This window comes from Parasteatoda tepidariorum, chromosome 8, assembly GCF_043381705.1.
Source record: "Parasteatoda tepidariorum isolate YZ-2023 chromosome 8, CAS_Ptep_4.0, whole genome shotgun sequence".
Taxonomy (NCBI): domain Eukaryota; kingdom Metazoa; phylum Arthropoda; class Arachnida; order Araneae; family Theridiidae; genus Parasteatoda; species Parasteatoda tepidariorum.
The window spans coordinates 6,526,574-6,543,223 of NC_092211.1; the positions used below are offsets into that span (position 1 = coordinate 6,526,574).

At 27.5% G+C, this 16,650-nt stretch overlaps 1 protein-coding gene and 1 long non-coding RNA gene across 4 annotated transcripts in view; one reads left to right on the forward strand and one right to left on the reverse strand.

Moving 5' to 3' along the window:
* Positions 1 to 14,462, forward strand: part of LOC139426226 (uncharacterized) — a 25,514-nt gene extending 11,052 nt beyond the window's left edge. The window contains exons 2-3 of the long non-coding RNA XR_011637452.1: positions 2,066 to 2,201; positions 13,041 to 14,462. This is a non-coding gene — a long non-coding RNA (uncharacterized lncRNA). The remainder of the gene's footprint in view (positions 1 to 2,065; positions 2,202 to 13,040) is intronic.
* LOC107450264 (polyribonucleotide nucleotidyltransferase 1, mitochondrial-like) overlaps positions 1 to 16,650 on the reverse strand; it is a 29,353-nt gene that overhangs the window by 3,491 nt on the left and 9,212 nt on the right. The window contains exons 5-10 of one of the 3 annotated variants that reach the window (XM_071184258.1): positions 15,727 to 15,888; positions 12,484 to 12,670; positions 12,361 to 12,402; positions 10,230 to 10,287; positions 4,097 to 4,193; positions 3,919 to 4,021 (exon numbers count right to left, since the gene is read on the reverse strand). In XM_071184258.1, coding sequence (XP_071040359.1) covers positions 3,919 to 4,021; positions 4,097 to 4,193; positions 10,230 to 10,287 — 258 coding nt within the window. In that variant the 5' untranslated portion in view covers positions 12,361 to 12,402; positions 12,484 to 12,670; positions 15,727 to 15,888. Of the gene's footprint in view, positions 1 to 2,356; positions 4,022 to 4,096; positions 4,194 to 10,229; positions 10,288 to 12,360; positions 12,403 to 12,483; positions 12,671 to 15,726; positions 15,889 to 16,650 lie in introns of those variants that run through there. The other 2 variants (XM_071184260.1, XM_071184259.1) reach the window with 2 other exon arrangements.

Genomic DNA, 16,650 nt, shown 5'->3' on the forward strand with positions numbered 1-16,650 from the left:
GACACAAGAACATATACTTTTTGCACTTTTTAAGGGCATTAGTTGAGATTTTTTAGGTCATCAAAATCCGGGCTCTAGTGATTACCTTTACACGATCAACTATCCATATTTTTCGTATTTGTCAAAAATATTTTTTCAAATTTCCAAGACGCTTTCTTTCAGAACTATGTTCAATGTAGTTTTTATTTCCATATAGCTTCCTAACTTCAAAGCTTTTAATCTTTTTGAAAGTTAAGACAGAAATTAACATACTTTCTTCTCATATGACTCTCCACACGCTATTGGTGAAAGCATGCGAAGTATTGCCATAGGTAAAGAGTTCTGCTCTACGCCACCTGTGTCCCGTAGTGGAATGATAGTAAAGACACGGCTCATAGTAGAACACCGAAGTCAGGCATAACTGGCAGCGGTCAGTAAGCGGGTGGGTCACTTTGGTAAGGACTGAGGGTGAGCGATAGCAGTCCTCGTAAAACTGTTCAGCCGTAAAGTATTCGTTTTAGCACATAGGTCTACCAAAGCAGGTTAGCCATCCTCTCTGCAGAGAATCAAAATTGAGATGATATGTCTTCGTATCATCCTCAGGGATGTTTCCGAGACCGTTGCCAATAGCATATTGTGCAGCTCTAGTGCGACGTAAATAAAGTACCAGTCTACCTACGCCACCTGTAGCTACTACATCTCCACAAAGCTTTGAAAGTTTAAAGCTTATTTTAAATCGCACAGACATATGCAACCGCAAGCATACTTAGCATCCCTTTCTGCTTCAAGATTTTATTATTTAGTCTTTCTGAAATGAATTTAAGACATTAACTTTCCTAATAAATATAGTTCAGAATTACAAAGAGTGCTTTTAATGATGCAACTGAAGAAGAACAGGTTGAATTTAATTTTTCATGTATTCTGTAATCAGCATGTGTGTATGAAACTATTTTTCTCATATTTCTTTTAATTATGGTATCCACGTGATTTTTATTAATTCACTGTATATTATTAATTTGATTTCATATTAAAGTGGAAAAAAATGTGAATCGTTTGTAACAATTGTAACGAACCTTACTGTTATTTTTTTAATAGTGAATTATATAGTTACACGACAAATGACACTCATATTTTTCGAGTCGTCTGTCTAAATTTTTTTTATAAAACTATCAATTTGTACTAAATTTTGCATTAATACATTAAAATTAAGTGCATAAAGTATTAAAATTAAATTTAAGAAAAAAACTGGGTTTCAAAACAAAAAGTATTGTGATGGATCTATTTTCAAGACAAAATATTAGTGTAGAATTACTTGGAGATATTTTCATATTGGTGCTAGTCAGTTTTTTAAGTTTTTGTCAGCTGTGAAAAAAAATGTCGGCTTTTTCTTTTGTAAACAATTAATTTTTTAATCATGCATCTAATGATTAGTTACTTGTATATAGTAAATGGGTTATTCCCTACAAATTGGCTATTTTCTGGTAGGGACCACAACAACAAAAAAAGTGTCAGAAATTAATAATTTTCTGTAATAAGCTGCAGGATAAGGTACTAAACAAGAAAAATAGCAGTCTTGGTTAATATTAAAAACATGCTTTTATTATTTTACATTTATATTAAAGTGAGTTTATAATAACATGGTAAGAGAATAATAATTTTAGTTACAAACATGTTTAAAATAATATTTTTAATGAACATGTTTAAGTACATCCTTAGTCCTTAATGCTTTTTTAATCATTTACTATCCATTACTGCCAAGTATTAACTATAAAATATATACCTATATTATTTACTTGTATCAGCTATAAGTAGTAAACATTATGGGCTGCTAATTTTTGACAGCTTTTCATTATTTATTTTCTTTTTTTTTACCACTAAAAACCTATTTTTTATCATGTTATGGTAAAACTGGTTATTAAAATCTAACCTCAACCTTATAATTCCAAATGTCATTTGAGTGTATTGAAAAAGCACTTGATTCCATAAAGATCAATTTTAGAAAATGACTCAAAGGGTGGAAAGGTATTCCTGAATTAAAAAATTACTTTTTCTGCCTATTATTGAGATTTATTATTTTATTCTTTAGTATCAAGATCTTCATAGCTATTTGAATAGTCTTGGAGGCAGTATTTGAGAGAAAAATTTAGATGAAGGATTTCTGGCTGACTTAAAAGATGCGATTGGCTGTTGCAAATTATGACTTCATGATGCAAATGAAGCTGGTAAAGTTGTTTTATTTTCTGGAAGGAACAAATGATTGTACGATAGGGAGTTTTCTTTAAAGAATAATTGCTGTGTGTGGCCAGTTCCAAATATATCTAAATGAGTAAATATCCACCTGTTTTTTTTTTCATTGTCAAGAAAAACAAGTACCAGATGTTCACAATCACATTTAATAAGAAAGATGCAAATACAAAGATACATAGACAATCAAAATAACAGACAAAATGCCAAGAGCTTTGCACTCTTTAAAAACATAAAGTCATCTGCCAGTTTAAGGTTAATGCCTACACATATACGCATAACTCAGAGTATAATAAGTTATTAGTTTCAGTTTTTATAAGTTCAGAGTTTCATAAGTTAAGTAAGTCCACCGAGTACAGTTTCAGGGGTCACTCTAGGTTTTTCTGAGAGGTACCTTTTTTGTGAACATTTAGACATAATTTGTGAAAATTAAAAAAATTACATTTAAAAAATCAGCACAAAAATATGGATTTATCGTTTCTTTCGGGATATAAAAAGTGAAGAAAAAGTGTTTTGTGAAACTACCCTTTTTCCTAAAAATGAATTTGTGAAGGTACCGCTAAATGGCAGTAAATTTTGCCTGGACAGATCCCTGAGTTTGTCTAGGCCACTTCTGTAGTTGTGCCACTGCTGGTTTTAAAGCCTGTCTATTGGATCCAAGTTCTTGGATGAAGATTGATTGAAATTGAGGGAAACTTGTTTCGGTTGGATCATGTAAACAATCATCCAAGTCCCTGGATGAGAGTAAAGCATATTCTACTTTCCTCTCTTGACCAATCAGCTTCTAAAGTTTTGTGACGTCAACAAGCGGGCATCAGATTATGTCATTTTGTTGTCCCTTTTCATAAATTTTAATCCAAATAAATTAATCTCTTAGGGTTTATTTATTATATAATTTATTTAGTAATTTTGAATTCATATAAGTAATTTTATGAACAATGCGTATGTGTAGGTTTTTTATCCGATCAACCAGTGGCATTCAAGAATTCGGATAGTGTCAGAGAATCATCCAATTTCTTGAAGAGAGAAATTCTTCCTAATTCTCAAATTCAAGAACTTGGATTTTGTAAACAGGCCTCAACATCTGGTTTTTTATCAAACATCTTGCTAGTATGTGGTTTTGTTTAAATGAGACCAGCTTTTGTTATTTGTGAAGAAATTATATTAATTATTATTATATTATAATTAATAATATATTAATCATATATAAATATAAATTAAAAAAAATAAATATAAATATAAATTAATCATATATAAATATATCATATAATAATTTTTCATATAATAAATATATTATATTAAAAAATGCAATTTAATGTGGAAGTAAAATTTTTTTTAATGGAATAAACACACAAAAAACAAACAAAAGATTTAATTTAAATACATTTATTACAACCATTTCTATTCTCAAAAACTTTTAAATGAAACATCTGAACTCTTTTGAATAGGAATCGCAATGTTTGATTTTTAAATCATGTGAATATGAATCGCAGTGCTTTAATTTAAAAATAACTGTATCAAACCAGGCTGCTATAATTTTAAAGACGCATAAATATATTCATGGTGACAGGCAAATTTGAATGAACTCAGGGTGACAAACAAATGAAATGCAGTTCTGTATTTCAGTAAAAACATGCCTATTCAGTAAAAAGATGCACTGATTTTAAAAAAAGAGAGCATTCATAAAGAGATTACTTGTGTTTGACCCCTCTCAAAAAGAACGTTTCCATGTAAGGGTTTAAATGTGTCCACTTCGCACGATATGGGTCGCAAATCAGTTGCTGTTCTCCCATCACACCTGAAATAATAAGAAGAAAAAAATGATTATAAAAGTAAATTTCCTTGTTGTCCTTGTTGGAAACAAAACACATACCTTATGCTTGTTTCTAAAACAAGGTTCCTAAATGCATTTTCATAAACAGAATTTATGGCTTGATATAAGATACTTGAATTACACTTGGTATAGCTTTCTGCAAAATAAAAGAGCCAAGATTAAAATTTGGCACTTTCCCACTTCCATACCCGCCAACATTGGAGAAATAAAATAATAGAGATTTTATTAGCAACATTTTTTGGGCCACGAGTAAAGTTTTGATACATCATGCATGATCTTGTAAGTCAAAAATATGCATATAAATCTTAATCTAAAGAAGATTTTTTTAAAACCATTATTTATAATTACTTAAACTATAAACACTCAACATACTTCATGACAATAGCGCCATCTGTTGAGGAATAAGAGATATATTTTAACCACCAGTGGATATTTTATCAATAAAAATTCTTTTCTTTAACAAATACAAAGAAATTTGCAAATATATAGGTAAACAGGAGATAATCGTAAAATACAGAAGACTTCGTTAAAAAAAGGGGGACTTGGCAGGTATGCACTTCTCCTCAGGTGCAAGGAAAATCAACTGTTTTTTTCACAGGTGACTGATATTTTTTTTTAAAAATTAACAAATTGCTAAATTCAAAAGTGAAATGAACCTAAAATATATTATATCATATGATATTATAAACTATATATTATATGATATATATTGATATATATTATATGATATATATGATATATATTATATGAATGATATTATATGATATATAAATATATGATATTATAAACTAAATTTATAACTAATCTTACTACTTATCACAAACCATACTTTTTTCTTAAAATCAGAATAAACAAAACAAAAATAAAAGGCAAATATTACGTATAATTTGTCTACGGTAAGAACTCCCTCCGCCACAAAGCCTGAGGCCGTCTGCTGCCATGGAAACAAGAATAGCGCATTTCACTGAGGGTAGCTTCTCTGCACTCTAGGTCCTACACAAATTGTGTAACACAATAGATCGAAGAAAAGATTCCCTTTCTCTCGCCGACCAGAGCCAAAATCTTTCCTAAACTATAACCCCAAACCCCTATTTGCAATAGTTAGATCTTGTTACCATAGTCACCACTACGGGTCCAGAAGAATGGCTAGGAGAGTTCTTACTTTAGATAATCTATAAGGATTTTTTTCTTGGTAATTTTGAACTCCTATCCATTGCCAGGAAACCACTTCCTATGCTTACATAAGAAAATCACAGCTCCCGTATTTTTCGTTTTAACTTTTACTGTTCTAATCTAATTTTAGAATTAAGTCCAAATAAAACATATAACTTTGCAAAAAACCAAATGTCCGCTTTAATTCATTATATAAACTTTTAAGTAGAATTCTAAAGGAATTTTTTGTGTTTTTTTTTTTAGAGTTCAAAACTTTTGATCACTAATATTCCTTGAAGAATTTTTTTTTTCCCAATATTTTTTCGCTCCTTGAAATGAACTTTTAATCCAAAATTAAACATTTAATAATAAAGTACTAATTATATATGTTAATTGTATTATGTATATTAATTACATATATTTTATTGGTAATACTTTTGTTACAACTTTTTTAATTTACTTTTATGAAAATAAGGGAATTTTAATGCATTAATCATATTTTTCTCCCTTGTTACCAAAAAGAAACAAATCACAAAACAGTAAAATCCACGAGGTAACATTTGAATGGTCATTAAAGTTTAATTAACACAACTGACTTTATTATCAGAAGCACTTTTATTAATAATACATTTTATTTCTTAAAGTTTTGCATATTTTTTAACATAGAATTTTCTAAAATCCATGAATTTTTGTTTCTAGGATTACATTTTTTTACAGCAAATTTATTGATTATTATCTCTTTGTGGTTAAAGGAATTCAAGGAACGAAATAAAAATACATTTAGAATTTAAAAATACAAAAACTTAATTTTAATATTTGAAATTTGTTTCAGGCTACAAAAGGGACAATAGGCACCATCGAATTTTAATATAATAACAATATGAGAAATATAAAAATTTTATCTTTATTATATTTCGTAATTTACAATATTGAATAGTTCTAAATATTTAATTTGTTTCAGAAATACAGAACTAATTTAAAAATAGAAAGCTCTGAATAAAATAGACTGAAATTGTAAAATACTTCTAAAGAAGAAATAATTAAAACTGATCACCATCAACAAGGCTTACTTCTTTATTCATGGGCAATACTTATTTAATGACTTGAGCAAATACTAAATTGAGTAAAAAATATAGTTGTAGGGACTTTTCTTTCAACACTATTACAATTTTTAGGGAATTTTAGAAAATTTCCAAGATTAAGAGAAACATGAAAAATCCAATAATCTGTAGGAAAATTCAGTTGTATAGTCCCAATGTATATTGTAATTTATAAGAGCTTTAGATTCACTGTTAAAGAAAATGCTCTTCTATTAAATTATGTAGAAGCAAAGATATAATTTTTTAAAAATATTACTAATGAATAATAAAATAAAGGTTGCATGGAGAGGCAGAAGGTCACACTTCAAGATTAAAGTCTAAATTAGAACAACATGAAAAGAAGAGTGTAAGCATTGTAAAGGGGAAAAGTCATTTAAAGAATAATTAATCTACATCAGTATTTAATGCAATATAAGAAAAATTTTTTATTTACAAAAAAATATTCTTAACTTTCTCCTTAAATATTTAAACAGTAATCCCCTGCATGAAAACTCATAATTCATAAAATATGCAACTATTCGGAATGTTGTGTAAGTCGAATAACAAAAGAACTGCTGGATAAGACAAAGTTTCCCTTTCCCATACATTTAAAACATAAGTGTTGCACATTTGAACTTAAATGATTAATACATGTGAAAATACTACACTATACACATGCGAAAATTTATAACTGAACAAGTAATATAAAAAAGTATGAAAAATTTAAAGACAATTCCTATTTAGGTTAACAAAGAAGAATTTTATTTTAGTTACTCTTTATTAAATAATTAAAAAATTTTCTCCCATATAAAACTAAAATTAATGAATTAAATTTAATGAATGAATTTATATTTGGAAAAATTATATTAACATCAAGAGTCATTCACAACAAGTTTAAAAAATATGTATTTGAACTTGAGTGGTGAACTTGATTTTATTAACGATTGAACATTTGAACAAGACATAGGGAATGGACGACTCTTTGAACCAAAATGGATAGTATTAAAGCCGCATAGTCACGAGTCAGATAAACAGGAGACCATTGTATTTGCTTGTTAAAAAAAAATACTAATAATTTTAAATCTAGAATTTCGAAATCCCTGACTTTCATTGATTTTCCATGACTTTCATCAAACGCTTTCCTTGACTCATGCGGGTAAATACGTTATTACTCAATAAAGTCAAAAGAAGATATAAACGAGCATTACTTTCTTTCTTAAAAACATTATTTAATCTCAACCATGCTTTACACACTTTTTTAAGAAGCCAATTTAAACAAATGCAATAAAAAAGGACTAAAGTATTAAACAAACTGAAAAAAAAACTTAACAATTAGCAGTAACAAACATACAAATTAGAACATAGATTTAAAATATTTAATGCCTTTTAAGGTGAATTCTAGGGAATATGTCAATTTAATTTCAAAGAAACAAAAGTATCAACACCATTCCCTTGCACTATCAAATTACGATACATATAGATAAATTGAAATAAAAAATTCATTTAAAAGGTTAAACAAAAGTTCCAGCTGTGCAAATACCCTGTACAGGCATTGAAAATAAAATCTTACCTTTTAATTTTTCTAATGTTTCTTGTATCACAGCATCAACAGCCATTCCTCTCCTCATCTGAAATAATAAATAATTCATTTTTAATATTTCTATCTGAGGAGCACATTTTGATAGACGTCCAAGAGACTAAGAAAATAAAAATGTCAATTATAGATCCATCAACATTCTAAGTTAAACAGACCACCAACTACCAATAATACGCATAGGTGTATTAAATACAATTATTAACGATAATAATACAAAATGCAATCATTATTGATAGTTACCGAACAGTCGCAATACTATTAGCCACGATCAGTATCGATACACATATAAAAAAAATCAACATTGCAAAAATTATGTATAATGAAAGCTATTGAACATGAATGAGCGTCATTTAATTTCAATTAGGTAACAAAAATAAATGCCATTTATATTTTTCGATACTAACATTAACTGCTCTACTAAATGTTTATTGCTCATTAAAATTAGTTTATTTCCTCAAAACATTTTACTATGCCTTACATATCATTTAAAAGAGAAACTTTGCAAAAAGATTGACTATTGTCCTGCCCTTATAATTGAATAACCCACCTATTTTAGCAGAGTTCCCAGGAACTAACGGTATTCCGTCATGACTATTTTAACTGGGAAAAAGCTGATAGTTCTAACTAAATCTTTAAACTAGAGGAACATTGAGACTGTTTAAATAGGAGTTGAGGACCTAAAAATAAAGAAAAAACTTAATGGAAAAAGAAAGTTTTAATTTTTTTCCCATTAAAACAACTGCAAAGAATCTGTCTAGTTTTTAGGAAAACGTAACGTCGTTATAAAAAGTAAATAAAATACACATAATTTAAACTCATTATAAGATTTTAAAACGATTACCCATCACTATTAAGGACAAAAGAAAGTAGTTTTAGAAAATAAATGTATTTTTCATAGTTTCAGAACAACACAAAGGTTGAAATTGTCTATAATCATGTATGCAATTTTTTATAGGGGGAAAATAATGGGAAATTAAACATGAGAACCTTTTACAATTTTTTAACATAGATAAAAAAAGGTTTCCAAAATTAAAATCTGAAAAACGTCAATTAACTTTCAATGCATTTGTAGTAGTTTAAAAATGCTTTTACACTGATATTAAATCTTGACAAAACTTTCAATCTGCTACAATTAAAGGGCACAGAAACAAGGGAAAATGATAAATTAAAATGAGTCATTTCTAAGAAATAATTCTATTATGATTTAAATAATACTAAATAAAATCAATAAACAATACATTAACAGCAGATTTTCTGATGACTCAAAAAATATGAAATAGAGGTGACAAAATATTGAAAACTTTCCATATTGAATCTTTATGATAGTAGAAATTTAAAATTAATTATTATATGAATAATTAGAGTAAATGAATGTANATCCTTCCAGCATATTATATTAACATCAAGAGTCATTCACAACAAGTTTAAAAATAAATGTATTTGAACTTGAGTGGTGAACTTGAGTTTATTAACGATTGAACATTTGAACAAGATATAGGGAGAGTGTAAACTAATAGTAGGGATTGAAAAAAGATGATAACTTCAGCATTCTTTATTTTTGCCTTCAACTACAAAAAATTTTACAAATGGACGACTCTTTGAACCAACATGGATAGTATTAAAACGGCATAGTCACGAGTCCGATAAACAGGAGACCATTGTATTTCCTTGTAAAAAAAAATAATAATAATTTCAAATCTAAGAATTTTGAAATCCCTGACTTTCATTGATTTTCCATGACTTTCATCAAACGCTTTCCTTGACTCATGCGGGTAAATACATTATTACTCAATAAAGTCGAGAGAAGATATAAACGAGTATTACTTTCTTTCTTAAAAACATTATTTTATCTTAGCCATGCTTTACACACTTTTTTAAGATGCCAATTTAAACAAATGCCATAAAAAAGGTCTAAAGTATTAAACAAACTGAAAAAAAAAAACTTAACAATTAGCAGTAACAAACATACAAATTAGAACATGAATTTAAAATATTTAATGCCTTTTAACCCACTGGCGGTTATGGAAATGGGCAAAATTGGGAGAATGTTTCTCCCCTACACAAAGTTCCCCTATCAGTTAACATGGGAAAACCGGTTTTGCTATGCAGAGAAGACTGCAGGTTAAAATGCGACTTTTTACGTGCAGAACCGTCAGTGGGTTAAGGTGAATTCTGGGGAATATGCTAATTTAATTTCAAAGAAACAAAAGTATCAACACCATTCCCTTGCACTATCAAATTACGATACATATAGATAAATTGAAATAAAAAATTCATTTCAAAGATTAAACAAAAGTTTCAGCTGTGCAAATATCCTGTACAGGCATTGAAAATAAAATCTTACCTTTTAATTTTTCTAATATTTCTTGTATCACAGCATCAACAGCCATTCCTCTCCTCATCTGAAATAATAAATAATTCATTTTTAATATTTCTATCTGAGGAGCACATTTTGATAGATGTCCAAGAGACTAAGAAAATAAAAATGTCAATTATAGATCCACCAACATTCTAAGCTAAACAGATCACCAACTACCAATAACACGCATAGGTGTATTAAATACAATTATTAACGATAATAATACAAAATGCCATCATTATTGATAGTTACTGAAAAGTTGCGATACTATTAGCCACGATCAGTATCGATACATACATAAAAAAAATAATAACATTGCAAAAATTATGTATAATGAAAGCTATTGAACATGAATAAGTGTCATTTAATTTCAATTGGATAACAAAAAAAAAATAAATGCCATTTATATTTTTCGATACTACATTAACTGCTCTACTAAATGTTTATTGCTCGTCATAAAAAGTAAATAAAATACACATAATTTAAACTCATTTTAAGATTTTAAAACGATCACCCATCACTATTAAGGACAAAAGAAAGTAGTTTTAGCCAATAAATGTATTTTTCATAGTTTCAGAACAACACAAAAGTTGAAATTGTCTATAATCATATACGCAATTTTTTATGGGGGAAAAATAATGGGAACATGAGAACCTTTTACAATTTTCTAACATAGATAAAAAAGGTTTCCAAAATTAAAACGTCATTTAACTTTCAATGCAGTAAAAAAATGCTTTTACACTGATCTTGACAATCTGCTACAATTAAAGTGCCACAGAAACAAGGGAAAATGAGTCATTTCTAAGAAATAATTCTATTAGTGATGATTTAAATAATACTAAATAAAATCAATAAACAATACAGCAGATTTTCTGATGACTCAAAAAATATGAAATAGAGGTGACAAAATATTGAAAACTTTCCAGATTGAATCTTTACGATAGTAAAAATTTAAAATTAATTATTATATGAATAATTAGAGTAAATGAATGTAATATGTGTAAAAATTTATAAATATTTTTAAAAACATATTATGGAATGAAATGTTTTCAAAGATATTTATTTATTCCAAATTCATGGAAGTAAAAATAATTTTTCTGTTTTCTTCAAGTTTCTCCAAACACTTTAAAACAATACATGAATAGTAAAATCAAAATTTTTGACACGATATAAATATTGATTTGTTTAAAACACCTATGTAGGAATAGGTTCTCTAAAGATTGATAACTCATTTCATTGTTAGCATTTATCTTGGACGACCCATAAACAAAACATGCCTAAAAACATATTTTAATAATACTGAAATCATTTAGTTGTTACGATTCAAACCCAATTAATAGCTAAATATATAAAACAGCTACTTGATATTATCACGAGTATGCTTTTTTTCATGTGAAAATGCTTTTTTTCTTGTGAACGAGAAAAGCAATTTCTTGTGAAAATGCTTTTCTCATTCATACAAAACTGTAAAACGACACTGAAAATTTTATTATAAGCTTTTTATAGTAACAATTATGGAAGCCAACTGGTGTTATTGATTAATATAAGTTTAAATGTTTGAAATATAGAACAAACTAATCACTATGTTCTATATATTTGAATTTCATAACATTTAAGTACATGATATCTTTCTGAAAATGATTGCAATTAAACAAAATTTACTTATAGTTTGTCTAGAGTAAGAACTCCCCTAGCCATTCATCTGGACCCATGAATGTGACAATGGTAACAAGATATAACTATTTCAGGTAGGGGTGTTGGGTCATTGTTTTGGACAGGTTTTGGTTGAGGTCAGCGAAAGAAAGGGAATCTTTTTTTTCCCCAGTCTATCGTGTTAGCCCTAGAGGGAAGAGAAGCTACCCTCCTTGAAATACGCAATTTTTGTTTCCATAGTAGCAGACGGCCTCTGACTTTGTGGCAGGGGAAGTTCTTACCATAGACAAACTATATTTATTGCTCCTCTAAATACAAAATCAGAGCTCAGTGTTTAAGTAACAGTTCTTGTTTCTGTTGCATGCTCTCGTTTCTTGTACTTAAGTTTCATATAATTTCAGTAAACGAAATGTATTGCAGTAAACAAAATGTATTACTTTGTTAAGGCAAGTAGAAAACTTACTTTGTCTAAAGTAAAATCCCTAAAAATTTTACTTCACAGAGTCTGCAAAAAATTATATAGTTAGACTATTTCTAATTATTATCATTCATAATCAACTATCAATATTAAAAGAATATATCTTACAAAGTTGCAGATTCTATCATATCTGATGATGCCAGTGATAGCTTGCCAACAGGCTTTTTACATTTACCAAATTGTTGTTGAAGGTTAAGAATACCCTTTGTTATTAACTGAGCTTCACTGACTCCAGCTTTAATAGCTTCCATAAACTGTTTCATAATAACATGGTTAGCCGATCCTTCCAGCATAACTGGAAATAAACATCAATTAATCAATATTTGTGAAAATATAGCTTTGAGAAGATGTCATGTTATCTAACAAATGATGTCATCTTTCTAACAAATCTATCTAACAAATGATCTCATGTTTTTTAATATTTAAGAAATTTATTTTGATGTCATTGTTATTTAAATGTCATAAATATAATTTTAAATTTATATTCCCCACTTTGTCTTCTATTGACTGAGCTAGTGAAGTGATTCAAACTTATTAGGTTTTATTTTATTACAAAAACATAGATTATAAAGTGATAAATAATTATGAGATGAGAACCATCTTTATGTTGATAATAAAGCGGGTCATTTCAGATTTCTTATCTGAAACAATTTTTTTATTTTCAGGTGTGTTCTTTTTCAATGAATGATCAGCAATATTTTCTGTCTATTTTAAATATATTTTCCATTGCATACTGGCCAACATTGGAAAAACAATATGACGGAGATTTTACTAGTAGTTTACGATACATCATGCATAATGACGCAAGTCAAAAAGAGAAATTCAAAATTGGAGATATAAGCACTTACATCTAACGAAGTAAAAAATATGTATATAAATTTAATCTAAAGAAGATTTTTTAAACCATTATTTATAAATACTTAAACTATTAACACTCAACATACAGCGGCGGTACTGGCAATATCACTATCAGTTGAGGAATAAGAGAAGAATTTTGCATCAGTGGATATTTTATTGCCTAATTTTTCTTTTTCAATTTCTTCAACAAATACGGTGAAATTTGAGAATATCCGGGTCAACAGGAGATACTCCTAAAATAGAGTCTTCATTAAAAAAAACAGGAGACTTGGCAGTTATGCCATTGTAATTTAATTTCCTATTTTTTCTTTTTTTAAAACATTTACAAGCACATTTCACATTTTATGTACTGTAAAAAAATAATAAAAAGTTAAAAATTAAATTATAAAATTGTATATTTGTTACATGAAAATATTCTATGTGTGCAATGAAACTCCTTTGAAATCCCCCTACCCCCCATTCTTTAAGGGGGTACAAAGTAAAATTTTTAAAAAATGAATAATTATTGCATTTTTTGATAGTTTATCCTTTTAAGATTACTGTACCAAAATATTGAATTGATTTTCATAAAAATGTAAGAGCTACAGCATAATATGTCTAGTGTGGCGCACAACAAAAGGATTTATCTGAACAAGAGAACTTGCACATTGAGTTCATTAATGGATTTGTTCACTCTTATCAAAACATTTTAGTAAAATACTTTTTTAACTTTTTTTATTGTCATAAATTATTTAAATTATGTAAGAAGAAGAATTAATGATACTTTCAATATAAATTGCTGATATTGTAACTTAATATAGGTGTGCTAATTTCTAATGAAAGATGCAGAGAGTCAGTTCTTGAACAATTAGAATGAAATAGCCAAAGAATATGCTCAAAATGAAGACTCTAAAAACAAAGACTTTGAGAAGCATCTTATGAATCTAGCACTATAATTAGTTGCAAAAATTTATACAAATTATTGATCACAGAGCTTTAAACACTAAAAACTATGTTTCTCTATACTTACTGTCTCTCTCTAATAAGTACATTTTTTTACCTCATTTACTTCAAATTTTGACACAATGTTCATAATAAATAAAATTTTGCTCTGTTGTTTACTTTTTTCAAACCATTTTGTGAAGAAAAAAAGAATTTTTTTTTCTTAATCCCATGAGCAACAAAAACTACATTCTTGTAGTTTAAAAAAAAATCAAATTGGGTTGTTTTTTTTTTAACTTATGAGTACAGCAAGTTACAAATAATTTAAAAAATATGTTATGAACATTGTACTATATAAACACTAATTTTTAAAATGTTGGTATAGGTAATACGATAAAATTAAAATGTGTACGATAAGATTAAAAAAAATGTATTTCTTATTTAAAGTTTATTACAAGAGTTGAAAAATCTTTAAAAAAATCCCTTTTTTACAAGCTTCTACACTGTTGTTTCCCTTCAAGTGAAAATTTCCTATTCTTACAGCCAATGGCATCAAAATCGATGGCTTAATTATAAAATAAATAGGAAAATATATGTCTGCATGCATCATGGAGATTAAAGTTTTTTTAATACATCATATCAGGATAATTTCCTTTTAATATTATAAATACTTTTGGAATTAAAAATATATTTACAACAATAAAAAAAATATGTTTTTGAAATTATGTTTTAACACTAGCAAAAGGAAAATTTATCATGACCATCTGTTTTCTGTGAGAAAAAAAAAACTATTAAATAGCTACTTTTTAAGATACATAATACGTTAAAAAAAATGCAACAAATGTTCACTTTAATTGCTTGCATTCTGAAAATTTTTTAAAAAATGTAATAATTTCATAATGTAATGTTACAAAAATCACCAAAAATAATTTATAGCACAAGTAATGCTTATCAAAACTCATTAACTAAGCAATACAGTTACAATAAACTTTAAAACTATGAAAATCAATAAAAGCTTGAAACAATTCCGTATTGAAAAACTGTGAAAGATTTTAAACTACTGATTCCTTAAAAAAATTATGGGTTAGATCAATGATTTGTCTTTTAAAAAAAGTTGAGTTTACTTTATCAAGCTGATTAAGTGATTAGTCAATAGTAAGTCTTTAATCAAGCTGATTGAATTATTAGTTGATTTTAATCAAGCTGATTAAGTGATTAGTTGATTTTAATCAAGCTGATTAAAATCAACATTTTCTATTCATAGCAGCCACTATGAAAGTAAAAAAAACCAGGGAAAAAAAACACCAATTTGACAAACTAAAAATAAAAATGATAAATATTTCAGAAAAAACTAAATTAAAAAAAACATGAATTAAAGTCAGAAATGAAAATACAATTCCAGTCTAAAATACAGAAATCAGTTTAGTAAAGCAAAAATACCATTTTACGAACTAAAGTCTCTAAAATTTAAAGGGGGGAAAAACAGTTAAAAGTGCCTTAACTGTTTTATGACAAGGATATAATATAACTCTTTTAAAACCATGAATGCTAGTATTCCTATTTTCAACCTACCAACATTATTTTCTTGAGTTGCCGTAATTATAAGATTTAGAGAGGTTTTATCTAAATCTTGCCTCGTAGGATTAATTATAATTTCATCATTTATGAGTCCTACATGAACAGCTCCAACTGGACCATTCCAAGGAATATCAGAAAGACTTAAGGCTGCAAATGCTAAAAATTAAACAAAACACAACTTTAACAATTTTACATTCAATAGCAATGTCATCTACTCAGTATTCAACACTTTAAATAGATAGTATTCTATCATTGACACATCAAAACAATAATAACATTACTATGTTGGCAATAACTATTTAACACATTACTGAATTAATGATAGTAGTATTTAATTTAGTGCCAACTGTTTTTTTATTTAAATTACAAAATTATATTTTTATAGCATTAGCCGCCTAATTATTTAAATAGGGTGCATAGCCAGATTTTTCAACAAAAAATAAGCACCATTTAAGTTTTTTTTAACCATTCAAAAAAAATATTTTTAATCACTTTCCAAAAACGAATCATAATTAGGATCTTTGCAGTAATAAAAATTATTTTTTTCTATCATTTAAAGTTCTTAAGTTATAAACATAAAATCAATAAATTTAGAAACACTTTCAGAAACTTTACATAATCATGATAAAATAACTAGATAAATATTGTAGAGAAAATTGCATAAAACACACATTTTTTTGTAATTTAGAACGACAATCGATGTGGCAAAGAAAAAATCTCTTTTTAAGTGATAAAAAATTAAGCACTCTTTACAAACGTCGAATAAAAAAAAAGGACCTTTAAGAGCTTCTAAAAAACATAATCAAAAATAAGCACTTTTTAAAAATGCTACGCATCCTGTTAAAACAAAATTTACTGCTTGCTAACTCCCAGGAAAATTTCAAAGCCAATTCTCAAAATCTTGTATCGGTATCCTAT